We start from the raw sequence: 17612 nt of genomic DNA on the forward strand, positions 1-17612 counted from the left end.
TCGAGTGCAAAATTTCGGAATACAGACTTTTGCCAAATTTAATTGAATCAATGTTGCGGCAGTCTGGATAATTGCTTTGCCGGAGTTTAAGAGTCCCAAAATGTTAAACGTCAACTTTCGCCTTCACGGAAACTCAAGCTGGAAAGTTTCGTTTTCCGCTACTAAGAACAGTTGTACCACACAACTGCGTTACACCGAGATCAACTAGGAGGGGTGTGCGAAACTGTTTTAAAACTCCCGCGAAGCACAGGCATAAACTCTCGCGCTTTTTAAAAACCCCTAAAAAAGTTATCCACCTAATGAAGCAGTAAACCACCGCGGTCGAGGGAAGGGGCTGTCGCGCAGCGTAAAACGATGACCTTTCGTATGACTAAGAGACAAAGGGAAAACAGCGTGAGAGAGAAAAATTGCTATCGGTCTTTAAAACTGTAGCTTCAGCGCTTCAACAAAATCTCGGCGAAGATACATTGTAGCGCATAAACTTTATTGTTACATGTGCACTGTGCTTGCGCTCCATAAAAAAATATTAATTCTATATGAGCCCTAAAATAATTCAATTTCGCGTGTTATATTAATTTAAAGACTACTAGAAAGCTAAACATTAAACTATTAAATTTAATATACCGCAGGTAATAGTTAATACATTTTAATATAACATATAATTATATCATATTCAATGATTAAAATATATGGAAATTATTTATTACCGGCAATTCTCTGGCGAGATATTTGCCAAGTTTATGCGCATCATAATGTGTTAATAACTAATAGATTTTTGTGTATTGTAGCAAAAGGTACGATGAAACACGGCGCTAAATTGAACAACGTTCGCAGTAACGCGCCCTGGTAGCAAATTACATTCGGATATATTACAAATTGCTCATTATCTCCGTGCGCATTATGAATCGCGCTGGGCGCGAGCGTAAACAGAGCGCGCTTCGCGTAACTCGCAATAACTAACGCCCGACGGTGCGTATTACCCGCGGATTTATTGTAATTCTCTACGATTGCTTTATCCGTGAATTCGCAACTATATCGGTGGGTCCGTATTATCCGCATATATTTCGTCCATAATGCATGGTGCACAAATGGCATAGGTCGCATCTCTCGTGTATAAAGTATAAGCAGTATCGATCGGCTTGCCCGGCAATCCATTGCTTCTCCAAATGCGTCGGAGATCGCGCCTCGTCATCGTTTAAATGTCGATCACGTCGTTACGGGATATGAAAGCGACACCGCAGATTTCGCGCAGAAATGAAAGAGTTCCGTCGCAATTGTCTAACGCGATATAAAGCGCGATTCCTCCCCCGTAACTCCATCCACCCGCACCGGTTCGTAAAGCGCGCGCGCACGCGTCATGTTTTATTCGCCGTGTAATTGTGCGACATGCGCGACGGTCCCGCAATGACAATTATTCTCGCGATGGAGAATGCGCCATTAAGGATCGAGGAATTCGCGCATTTCATATCTTTATTTGCGCATTTGAATGCATGTCGCGTTTTAGCCGATACCATCATCGGGATCGATCAGAATCCAATCGAAATCAAATCAAACTGCACGGCCACTTTAGCCAACGTGAAAGAATGATCACGCGGTGGATTAGCGGTGGCGGAGGGTCGAATGATTCGCAGGTGCCGGAACGAGCTGCGTTATCTGCGAGACCGAAAGCGCGCACGTGGCAAATTGCACGCACGAATACAGTAAACGCGAATGGAGCCCGTAATTATCACCTCGGCGTTGCGTCGGTCGGTAGGATGAGCGACACGGTCGTCAACATAAGCGCATAAAGCGAACGTTATCCGCGTGTATCTGCGAAATGTAACGCGTAAACGCTGAGGATCGTGCAATTTAAAAAAGAAAACGAAAGGCTGCATGAAAAGTAGCCGTTTAAGAGATGAACATTAGTAAAACTATGTATGGTTTATTTCTGCAACATACTTAAGACTGCGACGAAATTGGCAAATTGCCTTGCATTTTTCTCTCGCGCAACCTTTACGTGCCGCTTTTCTCGGTTATATAATTTTTTGCCAGTAATTTATCATTTTTATTTAATTATTTTCAGGACTGAGGATTGAAATATAGAGCATTAGGTTTGTATTATTATTAATTTTATTAATATTTTTTTAACAATTTGTCATTCTTTTATCTCATATCGTACCTAAGCGCTGTATTGACACGTTGTATAATATTATTATATATCGTATAATATAATAGTGATTGGATTTCACGCTTTTCATGAATCAAGTTGGAAATTCAAAATTTTCAAATGAAAGGTTAAAACACCCTGGAAAGGGAGCGAAAGCAATTACTAATAATCAAGCGTTATTTAAACCTACAAAAGTGATTCCTTTTCCAAGTAATTTGAACGTGAGTTTGCAGACACTGAAAACCGCAAACGCATTATTGTCATATTAGCGATACTGCGCGCGTATGCGCGGTTTTCCGCAATCCTCGAAAAGGCGTGGTGGTGCGCGGCGGCGAATTTTGGGTGATAATATAACGGTGCGGCAGAACGTGCCTACGCGTTATATAGGAATTGGTGCATGGCAAACGGGGCAAAATAATCGGACGTCGAGAGTTATGGGGCGCGAACCGGCGACCGGTTAATCAGCCACCGATAATTATCGACACGGGCAGTACATCACTACCCTCCCTCTCCCGATGCGTCCTCCCTCGTCGCCCTCCGCCGCGCGATCCGCCGTCCCCCGTTCGTTCCCGAAAGCCCGCGTTGCAACCCCTTGCAACCGACCCCTTGCCGACCCTGCGCCTCCACCCTCTCCCCCTACCTGCCGGCGGCTCGGAATCCCACCACCTGGCGTGACAAACGCACCGCCGATACCATCATTTATTTCGCAAATGTGCTGCAAAACTGCCGCTATTCATTTTCGGTCCAGTCGATTCAGTTTTCCGCTCCGAGGGTCCGCCCTGATGGCCGTGCGCGCGGCTCTGTGCAGTCGTGCGATGGTTTTATCGTTTCGCGACGGCACGATCGCACAGACCAGCGCCGATAATACGATTTCTCGCCGGTGATTTTTAACCGCCGATTGCAGTATACATTATACGTTAAATTTTTAAGTCCTGTGTATAAATTGCAATTATTTTTGTTAAATTTCGTGGAGATGCGTCGTTGAAACTTCTAAGAATTTTTACCAAGTCCATACTTCTCCGTATTGTTAAGAAGAAAAATATACGAGTAATGACGCGAATAAAGCGCGAATGCTTGTATCTATATCTAGAGATTTATGCAATTCTGAGATGATTAATAATTATTCTAGTGCATTCCCTAATTATTAACGTGACGTGAAACGATGATGATGAGACTTGGAGTTTTGTAAGATCAATTCAAATCTGAGAGCAACGCGCGAGCTGTGCGAAGCAACGTACTCGAAAAGGGGACTTTCCGTGCCATTACTCAAAGATGGCATTGGAGTCCAGCGGCCTAATCTCGGCACATGAGACCTTAATAGGATTTTAAGGCGTCGAGACCACCTGCGCTTCCCCACGGTCGACCTCGTTTGTCTTTCCTCTCCTCTGGTTCGGGCATTCTTATTGCATCCGAGGAGTGTGCTGATACACCCCTCTTTGATTCCGCGACAGAGAGAATATTGTTTAACATTTTCCTCCAAGTTCAAAGATTATTCGCGCCTATTAAATTAAAATAACCATTACACCCTCAGAAAAAGGATTTCTGTCACTGAGACAAAAATATTCTTGACGCATTCAAATTTCCCACAATCTCATTTAGTATAAAACTACGACAATATCAAAATAAAATCAATAATTCTTAGTCTCCTCTATAGAATTAAAAAAGATACATACTATCATTTTATTCTAGATTTTAGAATTTTTTATTTAAGAGTGAAATATTCCTTACTCTATAATAAATATGATTGGCGCTATATCGAGCCTGTTTTACGATACATTGAAGTGCAATAGCATTGGATTCGGAAATTTTTTCTGTGGGTGTATCTTTATACCATAGTATAAATTGACTCGTAGACTGAGTCATATTTACATGTGCCATGGTATAATCAGTATTATAAACATTTGACTTTATTTTCAAGTATTTCAAATTTGGAGAGGTATCGTTATGTTGATTAGTGAAATAAAACATGTTTATTTGATAATAAAAGATAAACAAGACTGTGATATTACATCATAATGTAAGCAATACATTAGTGGATAATTCTCTCAAATGCGACATCTAATCGGTTATAGGGTTGGCGTGGGCCGGGCGCATTTCGAGAAACAACCACCGAGTAATCTGAGGAAGAGCAATTTTTTCCATTTCGTAATCGCCCTTTACGATCGACACGGCCAACCGATCGAGATTGAGAGGACGTCGTTCATGGGCTTCGTCGAGAAGGATCAGGTAATGATTTTCTGCTATTACGTTCCTCGCGCCTTCAAATTTTCATTACGATGCAAGCTACTGTCCTAATTGTACATAGACTTATACAAATAGACTGCACGTCCCGTGAGAAGAATTCAAGATTACATTAAAGTGAGTGAGAGACCTGAGTTAGAGACCTTGTCTGTAATCAGAGACTGGTCATAAGAGTCCATCGACATAGGCTATCTCACTCGCGGGAATTTGACGAACTCTTATGGCCAGTCTCTGAGTGAGTGTGTCTTTGTCTAATATTCTCCGTCTTCTCCCCGCTTTTGACAAAGAGCGAGAGAGAAAGCATTACTCGCGCGACATCTCTATCCTTCGGTGTAGTCTTCAGCGCGCCCACAAGGACGTGCGGTCTATCTATATAAGTCTATGTAATTGTAAGACGTAATGCCGCGAGAAATGAGCGAAACTCGGGAAACCCGATTGCGTCGAACGAACGCGGCCGAGTTGGCGGGTGCCGGTGAAAATGAGCGACGATAGCGAATGATTAAGTTCGGAATTTCAATGCTTCGCGCTAACCGCCACTCTCCGGGGAGACCGGATGGGAAAAAAAAGAGAGGAGGCCCTTTATGACGCCGGGGGAATATCGTGCGAGCGCGCGCTTATCTCGATAATTGCCGTTTCCATCGGGGCCGGCGTCAAATATTAAACAGCAACGCCTGTACGCGTGTATCGATGATCCGTAGAATCCACAGCAGCGCCTCTTTTCCGACAATTAGCCGGACAGGCGAAAATCCATCGGCCGCGTGAGAAATGGACGATGCAGGATCACGGGAATGGTCACGCGAAGAGAATGACCTACGAATAATAAAGAGCGCCCTACGAGCGCCTTCCACCCACGCTCGTCAGCCCGTACCTTCGATCGGAGATTACATTCTGCCGGGGCGTTTGTTAACCAGACGCTCGTGCGCGAAATATCGAGGCTTCTACGAGAAATTACCGTAATTGCCCGATGATACAGTCTGCAACTAATTATACGGCAGCAGAATGAATTCTGTCATGCTTGTACATTTTATCGCGCGGCGCGTTAACACGTACGTGTACAAAGGGAAGGAACACTGTGCTCGTGTGCCTTTAAGACCTATCACTTCACGGTTGTGAAAACGCGACGGAGTTATCTTCTTTTTTTTTACGTTCAATTTCATTGTCCCAGATATCACGGCTGTCAGTCGTAACGGCAGCTCGTGGAAGGAGCAGCGTTATTATAAAGATCGCGCTAGAACAACTGGTCATCAATAGAAGTATTTTATAAATTTATGTAATTATAATTGCACCGAGAGAGAAAGGGGGGAGAGGAAGAGAATCGTTATCGTTAGAATCGTTATTTATTGAACGCTCTGGGACGTAGTTCCCTAAAGCGTAATGACAATGTAACGGAATAACGACAATTTATCTTAACTAGTAAAAATAGAATAGAAAAGACCTTGCATAATGCAGTTGTAGCGAAAGAAATAAAATTACCATGAAAGTACGTAAGATTTACAGAATACAATAATTGCAAAAGTATAATAAATAATTTGAGAAATATCAATGGGAAAAACAAAATTTAAGATAGCAATACATGGCACAATAAAGTATATGAAATAAAGGGGGGTGGGTGGGAGGGATGTGGATAAATTGTAAAGACGGAGCAATGAAACGCATAAGTTGTGATGATTCTCTATTAAATGACAGCTGTTGAACAATTGTATTATAATTCCCGAATCGGCGACGGATAGCGCGATAACTCACCGCGATTAGAAACCGTCGACAGCAGCTGTGAATCCAAGTTCCGCTGGCGGAGTAATCGCGAGGAACGATCGCGACCCCGAAAGAGTGTTCTCGAACGGTAACGCGATTGTCAGCGCTCCGGTCATCGTTAGAGCTCCACTTTCTATTGGTACAATTAGTATAGCTGTTTAAGGAGAAGTTAACTACCGCCGCGCGGAGCGGCGTCCATTCTTGCGCAAGAGAAATCGTTACGCTGGGAGACCGCGCGGATAAACGAATGCGGATTTGCACAAGTATAACACATCTTCGGTATGTATACGCGCATAAGAACCTGGTGTACATCGTGCGCGTTACGGCGTTACATTGCGGATCGATCGATCGGATCTATGTACGATACGACGTGCTGTGCATCGCGCGAGTCACGCATGGTGGACCAAAACGAACGAACGGCGGAAATCTAGATGCACGGCACGAGGACGAGGACCAAGGTCCACGGCCGTATAAATTATCGAAACGTAATCCCGTCCGAAACCTCTGGAATTCTAGCGAGCCTCGTGCAACAACGATGTTCCGTCGGACGTCTCCCTGTCCCTTTCTCTCCCCTGTCCCTCCACCTCTCCGTCCGCCCTCTCTCTTTCACCCTCTCTCTCTCTCTCTCTCCTCCGCCTTTCCCTTTCTCTACTTCTACGCCCCGGGGTAACGAGGTACACCCCCTAATAAATCTATCCGCCATAAATCGTCGGCTAATTCGACACAGGAAAACGTACAGTTAGATCGCGTTGTGGGACGTAACGTCGTAGATTTAAGGACGTGAGGTGTGGAGTGACTCGCGATCTGCGAGTCGGAAAGTTGCGAAGTTCGGCGAGTCGATCGCATCGTCTATTGCACGAGTAATAAGATAAATTGATCAAGGCCTCTTCGATATCGTGTGTGATACGATCGAATAATCGTGTTTTGTATTAATCTGACCGTCTGATACTTTCCACACAAAATTTACGTGAAATTTTGTACATTTATTTCTTAGCGATTTCCAACGGCATCTGATCGTGTAATTTGACGCGGTGCATATTTACGTTTCATCCTTAAAGTAACGCGAGCTTCGAATTCAACTCAATCGAATCGGATCGCGAAGGCTCAGCCATATCAAGTTTTGTACATAATGCGCTAGTGTTTGTTTCATTATTCGCATCGCGACAAATAACTTTTCACCTGGCGTCTTTTCCATCCTTTCGCGAATCTGTAACGTTCCGCTTGGCTTCGCTCATTCTTCTCTCATCCTCCTATCCCGACCTTATAATACGTGCATAATTCACGTTGTCGGAACAGTTGCATCGCGTGGCCTCCCTATTAATTAGGGTCATGCACCGCGGATATGCATCAACCCCGTGTCGAGTTTATACCTCGATCTACGCATCTCCTCTTCTGACCCATTGCTGATCTTAATCGAAACTATTGTAGTCCGTTATAAACATAATATTGAAATGTTTGCATACCGCATCTCAATCTGACTCTGTTGTAAAAATTGCAAAAAAAGCTACAAGCGCGAATAGAAATATTTAAAATATATTTAAAATTCCATTAGTGGTATCGACAATTATTCAGCGTTCAACAGTCAATTCTAGAATTAATTTAACACTCTAGAGTCCAAAGAAAAAAGCCAATCTTCGATGATTTTTTTCAGGAATATAATAAACGTAAATGAAAATCTGTTTACTCCTATTTATTCTCTATACGTTGAAGTAAAAAAATTTTTTTAAATGAATTTTTATAAGTAAATAGGAATAAACAGATTTTCATTACGTTTATTATATTCCCGAAAAAAAATCACCGAAAATTGGCTTTTTGGGGGGCTCTAGAGTGTTGTGACCCCTTAATTCGCTCTTTCATCTTCTTTCGTCTAGTCTAGAATAGAAAGTGCACGAAAATCAGCGTGTAAAGTTTGCGCTTAAGTGATGTTAAAACGCTTGCCGCAAAAACGGCGATATGGAAGCACGCGAATTGAGTCTCGCTAAGCTCGATACGACGCCGCGCTTGATGCTACGCACCGTTCCAGGGAAATGGACGCTCTAGGTAAATACATAGCGTCTCCTCGTTCCGTCCGCTTTTTGTTCGTGTTTAATTAAAAAGTAGTCAGACGAAGAAACGGAGAGAAGGAAAGAGAGTAGCTCGACCTACCCGCGTATATATCTGATTAACGTCCATCGGACGAATTTAGAGATTAATGGTCGCGACGAACGTCGACGACAGGAGAGAGCTTAATGCGTACGCTCGGACCGCGCGCGCACGCGCGACGGAAAAAAGGGAAGAAAGACGTCGCCGGTCAGACGCCGATCGGCGAAGCAGGGCCGATTATCCGACGAAGCGAGCGCGGATGTGGACGGAGGGAGGTTATTCCGTTAGAAAAATGATCACTTCCCGTTCATTCGCGGAGAAATCTTGCGATGGATTTATGCGGTTTTCTTATCCGCGTCGACTATTCCCGCGCTTAAGCTGATAAGCCATAATCTTGATATCTTCCGCGGAACTCTCGTACTCATCGAAATGGAGCGGGACTGTCGAGCTTGAGAAATAAGAGAATTCAAGAGTATAAAATTGTTGGCGACAAACGTAAAATGGAAAAGTGAAAATACATAGTAAATCTTTTTCATTGTATATTTTATAAATTATGGTACGTATTGTTTGAAACAATGATCGTACACAACATAGATTCTTGCATGCATATTTTGTATACGCTTAAAAATTATTACTCTTAGTTTTTTCAACCTCTTGGTAAGCCAACAGTTAAATTACATATCGATCTTTTTTTTTAATTTCAAAGAAAAACAAAGACATATTTAATTAGTTAGCTTACCGAGAAGTTGTAACTATCTGGCCTTAGAGTTTCTATTAATTAGATAATTAGAACTTGTCCTCCTCGCAGTAATTGATTCGGTCGAATATAATCTTACATCAAGAATCTCTGTTCTGTCGTAACATCTGTCGAACGCACCCGGCCGCGAAATAGCGGTGATCATATTATGCTAATTAATTAGTCATAAGGACCGAAATATAAGGTAAACAAAAGCTTCGTTTAAACTGTTGGGAAAATTGCGAAAATAATCGTGCAACTTCATTAGCATATATAATAGAAGAAGGAAACGTGCCGACCAAGTTTTGCCACACATCTATGCACGTAATTACGTTAATTTGACGTAGAATCGATCGGGCTGCCAACGTTTATCCTCGAGTCGAAAGGTCGTATTACACGACTAAAAGTCGTGGTCGTGGGAGGGGGCGGTCGTGGGTGTACCACCGACCATGATGTTCCGGGGGTAGGTAGTTGAAAATGCATTACCGTGGTCGCGGCATATGGCACGGTGCACGCATGACTCGTCAACGGGGCAGGATGATAATTATGCATCGCACGCCATACGTAATGGCATGGCTCTTACCGGCGCATCAAGAAATTAATAATTAGCGTGAGGTGGAACAGACCGGGCACACACAGGCGTTGCGTCACGGTGCACTTAATTAAAATAGAATAGAGCGCGAAGAGCGCGCGCGAGGCCGCGCTCGAACAAACAGCCTACCGTACTCGCGTCAAACGATACAAGTTGTAAGGTAACCCGGCGGTACGATCGATTTAAAGCGATGCGTAACTTTTCCCTCGTTGTGATCATTAAGTATCGCGTCTCTTTTTTGCAGGAGTCTGAGGGCCAAAAAACGAACAATGGTATTCAGTACAGTCTACATCTGCTCTATTCCAACGGTAAGTAACGAGAAATCAGTCACCTTCTTTACTAAATAAAATTAAAGCACTTATCGATTATTGAAAATCACCTGCAAATCCTAGTTGATTTCATTTTCTGAGTGTCGAGCGTTTGTTTCAATGAACATTCGTATGTATATGTTTGCGAAATGTACTCGGTATTTTCAATTACGTTCGTAAGACGATGGCGATAGAGTCTCGGATCGATCTGTATTTGCGTGCCCGGGCGGCGGAGCACGTAATAGCCCCATTCGTAGCGATGATGACGGGCCATCGACATTCCACATGGACACCCGGTCTCTTAAGGTCGCTAAAAAGCCCGGGGACCTTCGAGGCCTGGGCGCAACAGAGACATATTTTACGTCGCTGTGGCCCAGGCGTGGCAAAAAGGGTCCATCTTCCGCCTTGAAGAAGCGCACGAATGTGCGCGCACGGACGGGGCGCAAAGAGGGATGAGGAACGACGGGGTGAAGGGGGGGAAGAGAGCAGAAGAAGCGAACGTTTTGAAGGTGGTCCGCGAGCAGCAGACCCCCAAAAACGCGCTCGCATTATGAACGCATTTAAAAAAGCGCAAGGCGCCTATACGGAGCCTCTCGGCCCGATGGTTTTTCGTTCCATGCGACGAGTAATGTCGACCAACCGCGATCGTCCCTTTATCCCTTGTCTTTACCAATCGCTCCCTTCCGTCCCTGCCGCGAAACCAACCCTTTCCTTCCGTCTCCCGCGCCTTTTCTATCCTCCTTTTTTTTCCGGGGCTCGTATTACGGTGCTTTCCTCGGTCTCCATTGCCGGGACCCGATCAATCAATGCAAGATTTTTGCGTTGACCGGCTCGGCTGAGGGGCCGCGCTCCCATCTATGGGCACTAAAACGTGTCGCCAACATCGCGTACAAGAAGCAACTAACTGTTGCAAACTAAGGAATACCAACGCGCACCTCTCGGACCGTCAGCCAACTTCTTCGTCTCTCTCGCGCCTTCTTCTGCCATATTCTGCTTTTCTATCTCAACGCCTTCGTCCGCTCTACGGGAGAATACGTCGTGTCCTTGCCTCTCCTTATCGTCATGTAATTTTATCCATACTTTCTCTCGAGCGCGATGCCGTGTCTGCGTCTTGCCGGCAGCTGGTGGCTTTGCGTATCAGAATTCTGATCGCACGATCGAACACGAAACAGGCTTGTCTGGCGAAACAGGAACAATCAAAGGAACATTTGAATTTGATGAATCGTAAACTTTGCGCGCTGTTTCCAAGTCTAACTGAGAAACGCATCCTTCGCTGGCAGTTCTCTTAGAATTTCAAGGTTCAGTCACATTGCCTTCTCTTAAGAAAATTAAAAGACGTTCTATTTACATTTTTACACCTTCATAAATTAATCAATTGCATTTTCGTTCAAGAAATGAAAGCTTATTAAATAAAAACCCGTATGTTTTAATAGAAAGAGAAAACACTTCATCGAACATTAAAGTGTAAACGCATTGCTGAGATTGTAAAAGAAACTTTGCAAAATAATTGTTCTAACGAGCAATTATTTTGTCGTCACTGAATACGACGATGTAACGGGGTTTACACATTGTCGTGCGCGAGTGCTACATCTCTAGTTGCACCCTTTACAGCCGACCGGTACATTAACGCGACTTTGATTTATGCGCCGCAGATCGAACTGTCGTGTCGTATCGCCGTTTATAAAAGTTTCATGCACGAAATACTTTGCCGCGCGCTCACGCGTGCGCGACTGTTATGCCCTGGAGACAAATTGGTGCACGTTGCCCCGTCTCTCTCCTTCTCTCTCTCTCCGGGCCCGCCGCTACACTGGCAGATCCACATCAGGTGTTCCTGTACACGTCGTGGCGTCACCGATCGCTCGACCAGGCAATAAATCTGTAATTAAATAATAAATAAGGAGCGTTCTCTCCCTGCCGTCTGAGTGACGACGGGCTCTCGCCCATATTGGGCCGTACTCCTTTTTGTCATCGCTCATTCCTCCTGCATCTTCGCGTGCTCCGTTTCCTCTTCATCCTCTTTCTACTTCCCCACCTTCCACGCCAGCATCCACTACCCTTTTCTTGCGCGCCTCCCGAGCCATTCGTCGCACACATGCGCGATAAGGAAAGTACGCAATAGGTATAACACGTACACCGTAGAATAGAGACGGAGACGAAATGCATGAGGCTGCAAAGCCGACGGAATATCGTAACGCGATAAAAGTGCCGCTGATCAAGGATCGCCGATCGGAACGATAGAATGGGCGGTGTCGGCTTTTTCGAGAGATCAGTTTTTGTCCCCTTCAAACCTGGTCGCCTAGTTATGCTAATGCCGGCCGATCTAGACTTATTTGCCTCCGCTCAGCGGGACATGGCACGCGAGTCTTCTTTCTTATTCAGCTTTTTTTTCGTCTCTTTCCTTTATCGTCGTCGCTTCGAATTGCGAAGAGACCGCGCCGCCGGCGATAAGATTGACGCGCGGCATTCCGCGCGTTCATAATTACATTCCACATCCCTTAGCCGATACAAATTAAATCGATTTACAAAGAAGTCGATCTATCGAAGAAGATCGTTTAACATTAGCTTCATTGTATTGTAGTTTTCTGGAAATTAACGTGGAAAACACTGCGAGCGTGTAATTAATTATAAATATTATTTTATGAACAAAAAGCCGAACATTTCGTTACGATTTAATTCGAAGTGTAGATTTGAATTTGCATCGTGTACAATTTTTTATAACTGAAGAGCGTACAAATGTTTTATGCTTCTACGTAGATTCCTTAGAAAAAATCAGCCGCGACAATTTATTGGAAATGTTCTCATTATAATAGTATGTCGAAAAATGAAGTATATTCCGTAGTAAGAGGAAAGTGTCAATGTGAGCCGCAAAATGAACGGAACTCGGTTCTCGCAATAAAGTTCATTTTGTGGCTCACATTGGCGCTTTCCCCTTACTACGTACTTTCTTTCTGGAAGCCTTCGCTACCCTTTGCAATTCTGAAGTATATTCGTCATTAATTTTCGCATTGGATCCCGGTTACCGATTAGAACTTCTATAACAGAGAAAAGCAGATATCCCGGCGGAAGCTCATAGCAGTTATTCGGTCAGTTTAGCGTCGACCCGTATTTGCAAATCCTGACATGGCCACGGATACGGTAAACCGGTCGACTGCGTACGTAACTTCCGGTAAAGCCGCGACGGTTTCTCGAGGTAATTTGTGAGCTAGTTTCGAGCAGAGTATCGTAATCCGCAATAACGTTATGCGGCGTGAGCCCGGGCCTGGGCGCCCGGCCGGGTCTGGGAGTCTTATGTCGGGATTACTTGGCTTACCGGGCACGCGAAGCCGGAAGCCACGGGGGTGTCTGTCCGAAATACACCCCAGGATTACCCGGTACTCCCCCAGGAAGGAAGGAACAGTTTCGAAAACTTGCGGCGCCGAGATGCGCGTGAACTATGCTCACGATTCTGATAGGGCGCGATAATAATGCACGCCGATACGTCATTTTCGTAATATCTTTTCCGCGTAGCGAGCGTGTTCTCCGACAGTTATCGGAAGAAACCAAGAATTGCGGGCTTGAGTATAATTTTTTTATCTCCACCTCCGTACGGCAATTAAGACGAGAACGTCTTCTCGAACTGGAAATCGTATTTACCTCAAAGCGTGCGTACATGGATGCGACGAATTCCTCAGGTTCAAATTTGTGTCTCGGAGGAACAAGAGCATGATAATTAACGTATTTATACGTACGTGCGTCTCGCTTCCTATCGCGGAACGTTGCGTTACGCGCAGTGACGCTGGTATTCGGTGTCCCAAAGCGAGGCCAGGAACGGCATAAAGAAGAAGGATGATTGTGCATACGTACCGAAGCATAAGAACGAGCCGCTTTGTATCGCCAGCGACTTTAAATACTTGTTAATATGCAGCTTTTTCTTAAATATATCCTTTCGGTTGCGGGCCTGCTTGGCAGAATTTGGACACGTTTCCGTATTCGTCGTATTCCTCTCGTGAGCGTTGCAAATTCCTGCGCGGCTTCTTCGCTTAATGGTGCTTTTTATCGAGATGCGCGAACGAAGCGATTTGTATAACGATAGTATTAACTTGATTTGTTATCAATTTATGTAAAATAACTAATATGTTTTTGAAACGCATTTGCAAAGCGAGGGTGAATTAGTGGTCTATTCTAATTTAATGTTTTATTTTTTTCAGGTGTCAGACAGGTGCAGGATATCTACGTGAGGCTTATAGACTCCGCGACAAAACAAGTAAGTACAATATCTCTAGGTTTCTAATTAAGCCTATTGGCTTAATTAGATCTTTTCAGTTTAGATGTGAAATATCCAGGTGAAGTTTACTATAAAATATTAACGCATAAAGTATTATAAATCTCTTGTGTAAAAAATCAGATGGTAATTTAGAAAATGCCAATTGTCTCATTACTGGACGACTATTGCGTGCCAGCCTACTTTGCCGTTTTCACGCGTCAGGACTCGTGCGAAATCGTCGAAATATCCAGGTGAAGTTGATCATAAAATATTAACAGATAAAGTATAAACCTCTTGTTTAAAAAATGAGATGATAATTTAAAAAATGCCAATTGTCTCATTGCCGGGCAACTATTGCGCGGCAGCCTCCTTTGCCGTTTTTACGCGTTGGGACTCGTGCGAAATCGTCGTAGCGACGCGCGCACGTGGACGGGGGTGTTATCATCTCGGCTACAAGCACTTAATTTTCCGGGGGGTTGATTCTTACCCCTCCGGGAAAGCAGACACACCGCCGCGCGCGCGGCTGTCCCATCCTGTTATCTGCGCCACGTGGCGAACTCTGCGCGCGACCCGCGAACCACGTGTTGTGATCCTGCACCCAGGACCGTAGATCCCGACTCACCGATAAGGCGCAAAGAAGGATCACAACCTTCGTGCAAACGCAAATACACCGTGCGATCACGCGCGCGATAAGTCCTTTTATGTTCGTTCGAGGGTAACTTTTAGGCCGCGACACCTTCGTGAAAGGTACGTTTCACACCTACGAAGTGTCACGACACGTAGAGAAACGGCCATACCGTAAAAGTTAGGGAGGATATGTAGACAAAGTAAGTGGAGACGGATGTGGGCAATTTTCAAACAGTTAAATTATGCCTTAGGCATAGTCGCATATGAGTCATAATTTGAGAAACGAACAAAATGATTTCATTCCTTACATAAATAGCAACTTTATTGATTTCTGACGAAACGCAATAATTCGAAGAATATTAAAACGTTGTATTTTATTAAACAAAAAGTTCTTAATTTGTAAAAAAAGTGCAAGAATTAACGATTCCATCGTGTCAATATAAAACAAACACACCGCTCGAGATTATTTTGTTTCGTGTCGTGACCCGAGCTTCCAACAAGTTCCTAGAGATATGCGCACCATTTTAGCAAATTAAATCATCTTGGGGCTGGTCGGTTGTGGAGGTAAGAAGAGGGTGGTGGTAGGGCGAAGAAGGAAGAGAGGAAGGAACGAGGAGGGTTGGGGAAACAGAGCTGATGTTAGTTTTAGCTGATTAAATTACTAAGCCGCAGCGGCCTTGCACCGGCAGAGACCGGTCCTCAATTCGCGATCCATTCCTTTTATTAATCGGATCCGGAATGTCATAGGGTTGAACGGTTGGAACAGAAGGAGATCGATACGTGTATTATCTTTCGAAGCAATTGCCGGAATAAGAACAAGTGTATTAAAAAAATCGCGTTGAGAAGACAGACACTAAAGCAAACTATTCAGCGAAGTCGCAAAATGTCGCGTTTGTCACATAATTTTTCACTTGTATCGCGAAGCGCGCGCAAAATGTTGAAAATATACAATCACGTCTGTAACAATCTTAACTCGTCGAAACTATGCTAGAGGAAAGAGGAGTAGATTGAGAAGGTGAAAAAGGAAAAGAGGTCGAGAGAGTGTTCGAGAACGATTGTCTGCGAAGAAAAGAAAAGCGGAAGTGATAGATAGATGCCGAGACACCCTCCTCAGAATCATGCTGGTAAAGGGAGTAGAAAGTTGGACGGGGGGGAAAGGATCGAAAACGAGAAAGCTGCAATTTATACATCAAAGCTTCGATTGAACGCGTCTCCGCCGTCCTGCCAAAGCGAGAGGAAGAGATACAGGCAGGAGAACCAATGTATATTCACCGCGTCGGTGTGTGCCGCTACGTGCAACAACTTGCGCCAAGTGTTTAGCAAATCCAGGTCGACGTATCCCCCTTGCCCATTGTACTCTAGAAAATTGACAAACCCGGATAAGCTTATCCGTGATTAAAATGTGGAAGATAAAAGAACCGTTTACAGAGCCTGTATTGCAGCCGGCCGACTTCGAACTCGTTGAATCAAAAAGCTATTGATTGATTTCAGTTTTACATCAATTCCTTTTTCAATATATTGTAAAGCAGTTGCGATGATAGTTCTAAAATATAGTTATATTTACCTTTTCAAAATAATATATCTGATACATTGTTTTATAATGTACATATAACAGCTATGTTTTTCGTATCTCACAAAAGACCGTGGATTAATCTTACGATGATATTCATGAAGATTTTTAACTTTATATTTGTTATTTGAAAGCGCTTGTAATTTGATTTTCACATAAATGAATTATTTTCGCGTAAGTGAGTTATGCTCGCATAAGTTAATATGTATTTGCTAGAGTTATTATCATTATTTTTACATCGGAAAGCTTGAGAGTGTCCGTATGCGCTCCACTTTCCCAGCGAGTTCTCCAAGCCGAGTTATGGCTTGCAAATTACGATTCGGAAACGCGCCAACTTTTCTCGAGACCGAATCAGGTGCTCGGTTATAAATCCGCAATAATTGGCTACACCGAGTCGGCTGCTGAGCTCGTGGTGAAACCCCTGACCCTTAAGCTTTTCTTCAATTTCTTCGCTCCTTCGCCAAGGCAGGTATCTATATCAACGTTTGCTTCCTGGAATTCCAGCGAGTAAAGTATCTGTGCAACGAGATGCGAACGAGAGAGAGAGAGGGGGGGAGGGGGGAGAGAGAGAGAATAAGAGGGGGAAGAGCAAAGAAGAGAATGGGAGAGGAATGGAAAAAGGAAGTGGGGAAGAAAAAAAGGCGCAGGATGTTGAGAACCGTCCGTTTCTCGGTGAAATTTCCAGAAAAATACGAGCTGCTTCCCGAGAAAGAAACGAGTTTCGTGCAGCGTGGCTGAATGGCGCTAACAACGTACGCTTTTAAGCGCTCGGGAACGAACTTCCGCCCGGTGAGAGGGGGACGAACGAGAGCCAGAATGCGTTTTTTCGCGGGATTAAAAATGCTAAATGGTAATTAGTTCCGGGGATAAAAAAAGCATTTACAGGACGTGTGTATGGAGGAAGCAGAGAACCGCGCGGCGCCATTATTCTAAATGAATGAACAACAGGAAATTGTATCTAACCTTTTTAAACTCCATCCGACGTTGGAGATGGTCAGCCGTCAGGCTGTTTTTCTCACCGCAATGTCGACTCGTCAGTATTCGCAAAGTGAGCCAAAAAACGAGTGTTCAATCGAATTACGCAATCATTATTTTTCATTTCGCATAAGATTTGCTACATTTTTTCTTTCATGTAGCGTTCGCGATTCTACAATTTAAAGTGATCAAACCGAGTCGACATCAGTCTAGGATATAAAGTAACCGTAGTTAATACTGAAATATGAGTATTTAACCGTAGATTAAGGAAATAATAAGTTCGAGATAAGTTAAGCCCAGACAGATAAGGAGAGAAAGAGAGGTCGGCGTTCCCCTCAGG

The 17612-nt window shown here is 44.0% G+C and overlaps 1 protein-coding gene across 3 annotated transcripts in view; it reads left to right on the forward strand.

The window, feature by feature from the left end:
• Nucleotides 1-17612, forward strand: part of LOC105568014 (transcription factor collier) — an 80065-nt gene that overhangs the window by 1953 nt on the left and 60500 nt on the right. For all 3 annotated transcript variants that reach the window (XM_012023354.1, XM_012023353.1, XM_012023352.1), the window contains exons 2-4: nucleotides 4219-4372; nucleotides 9794-9857; nucleotides 14045-14100. In XM_012023354.1, coding sequence (XP_011878744.1) covers nucleotides 4219-4372; nucleotides 9794-9857; nucleotides 14045-14100 — 274 coding nt within the window. The remainder of the gene's footprint in view (nucleotides 1-4218; nucleotides 4373-9793; nucleotides 9858-14044; nucleotides 14101-17612) is intronic.

This window comes from Vollenhovia emeryi, unplaced genomic scaffold (assembly GCF_000949405.1).
Source record: "Vollenhovia emeryi isolate VEMERY1.0 unplaced genomic scaffold, V.emery_V1.0 DF939132.1, whole genome shotgun sequence".
NCBI classification, from domain to species: Eukaryota; Metazoa; Arthropoda; class Insecta; order Hymenoptera; family Formicidae; genus Vollenhovia; species Vollenhovia emeryi.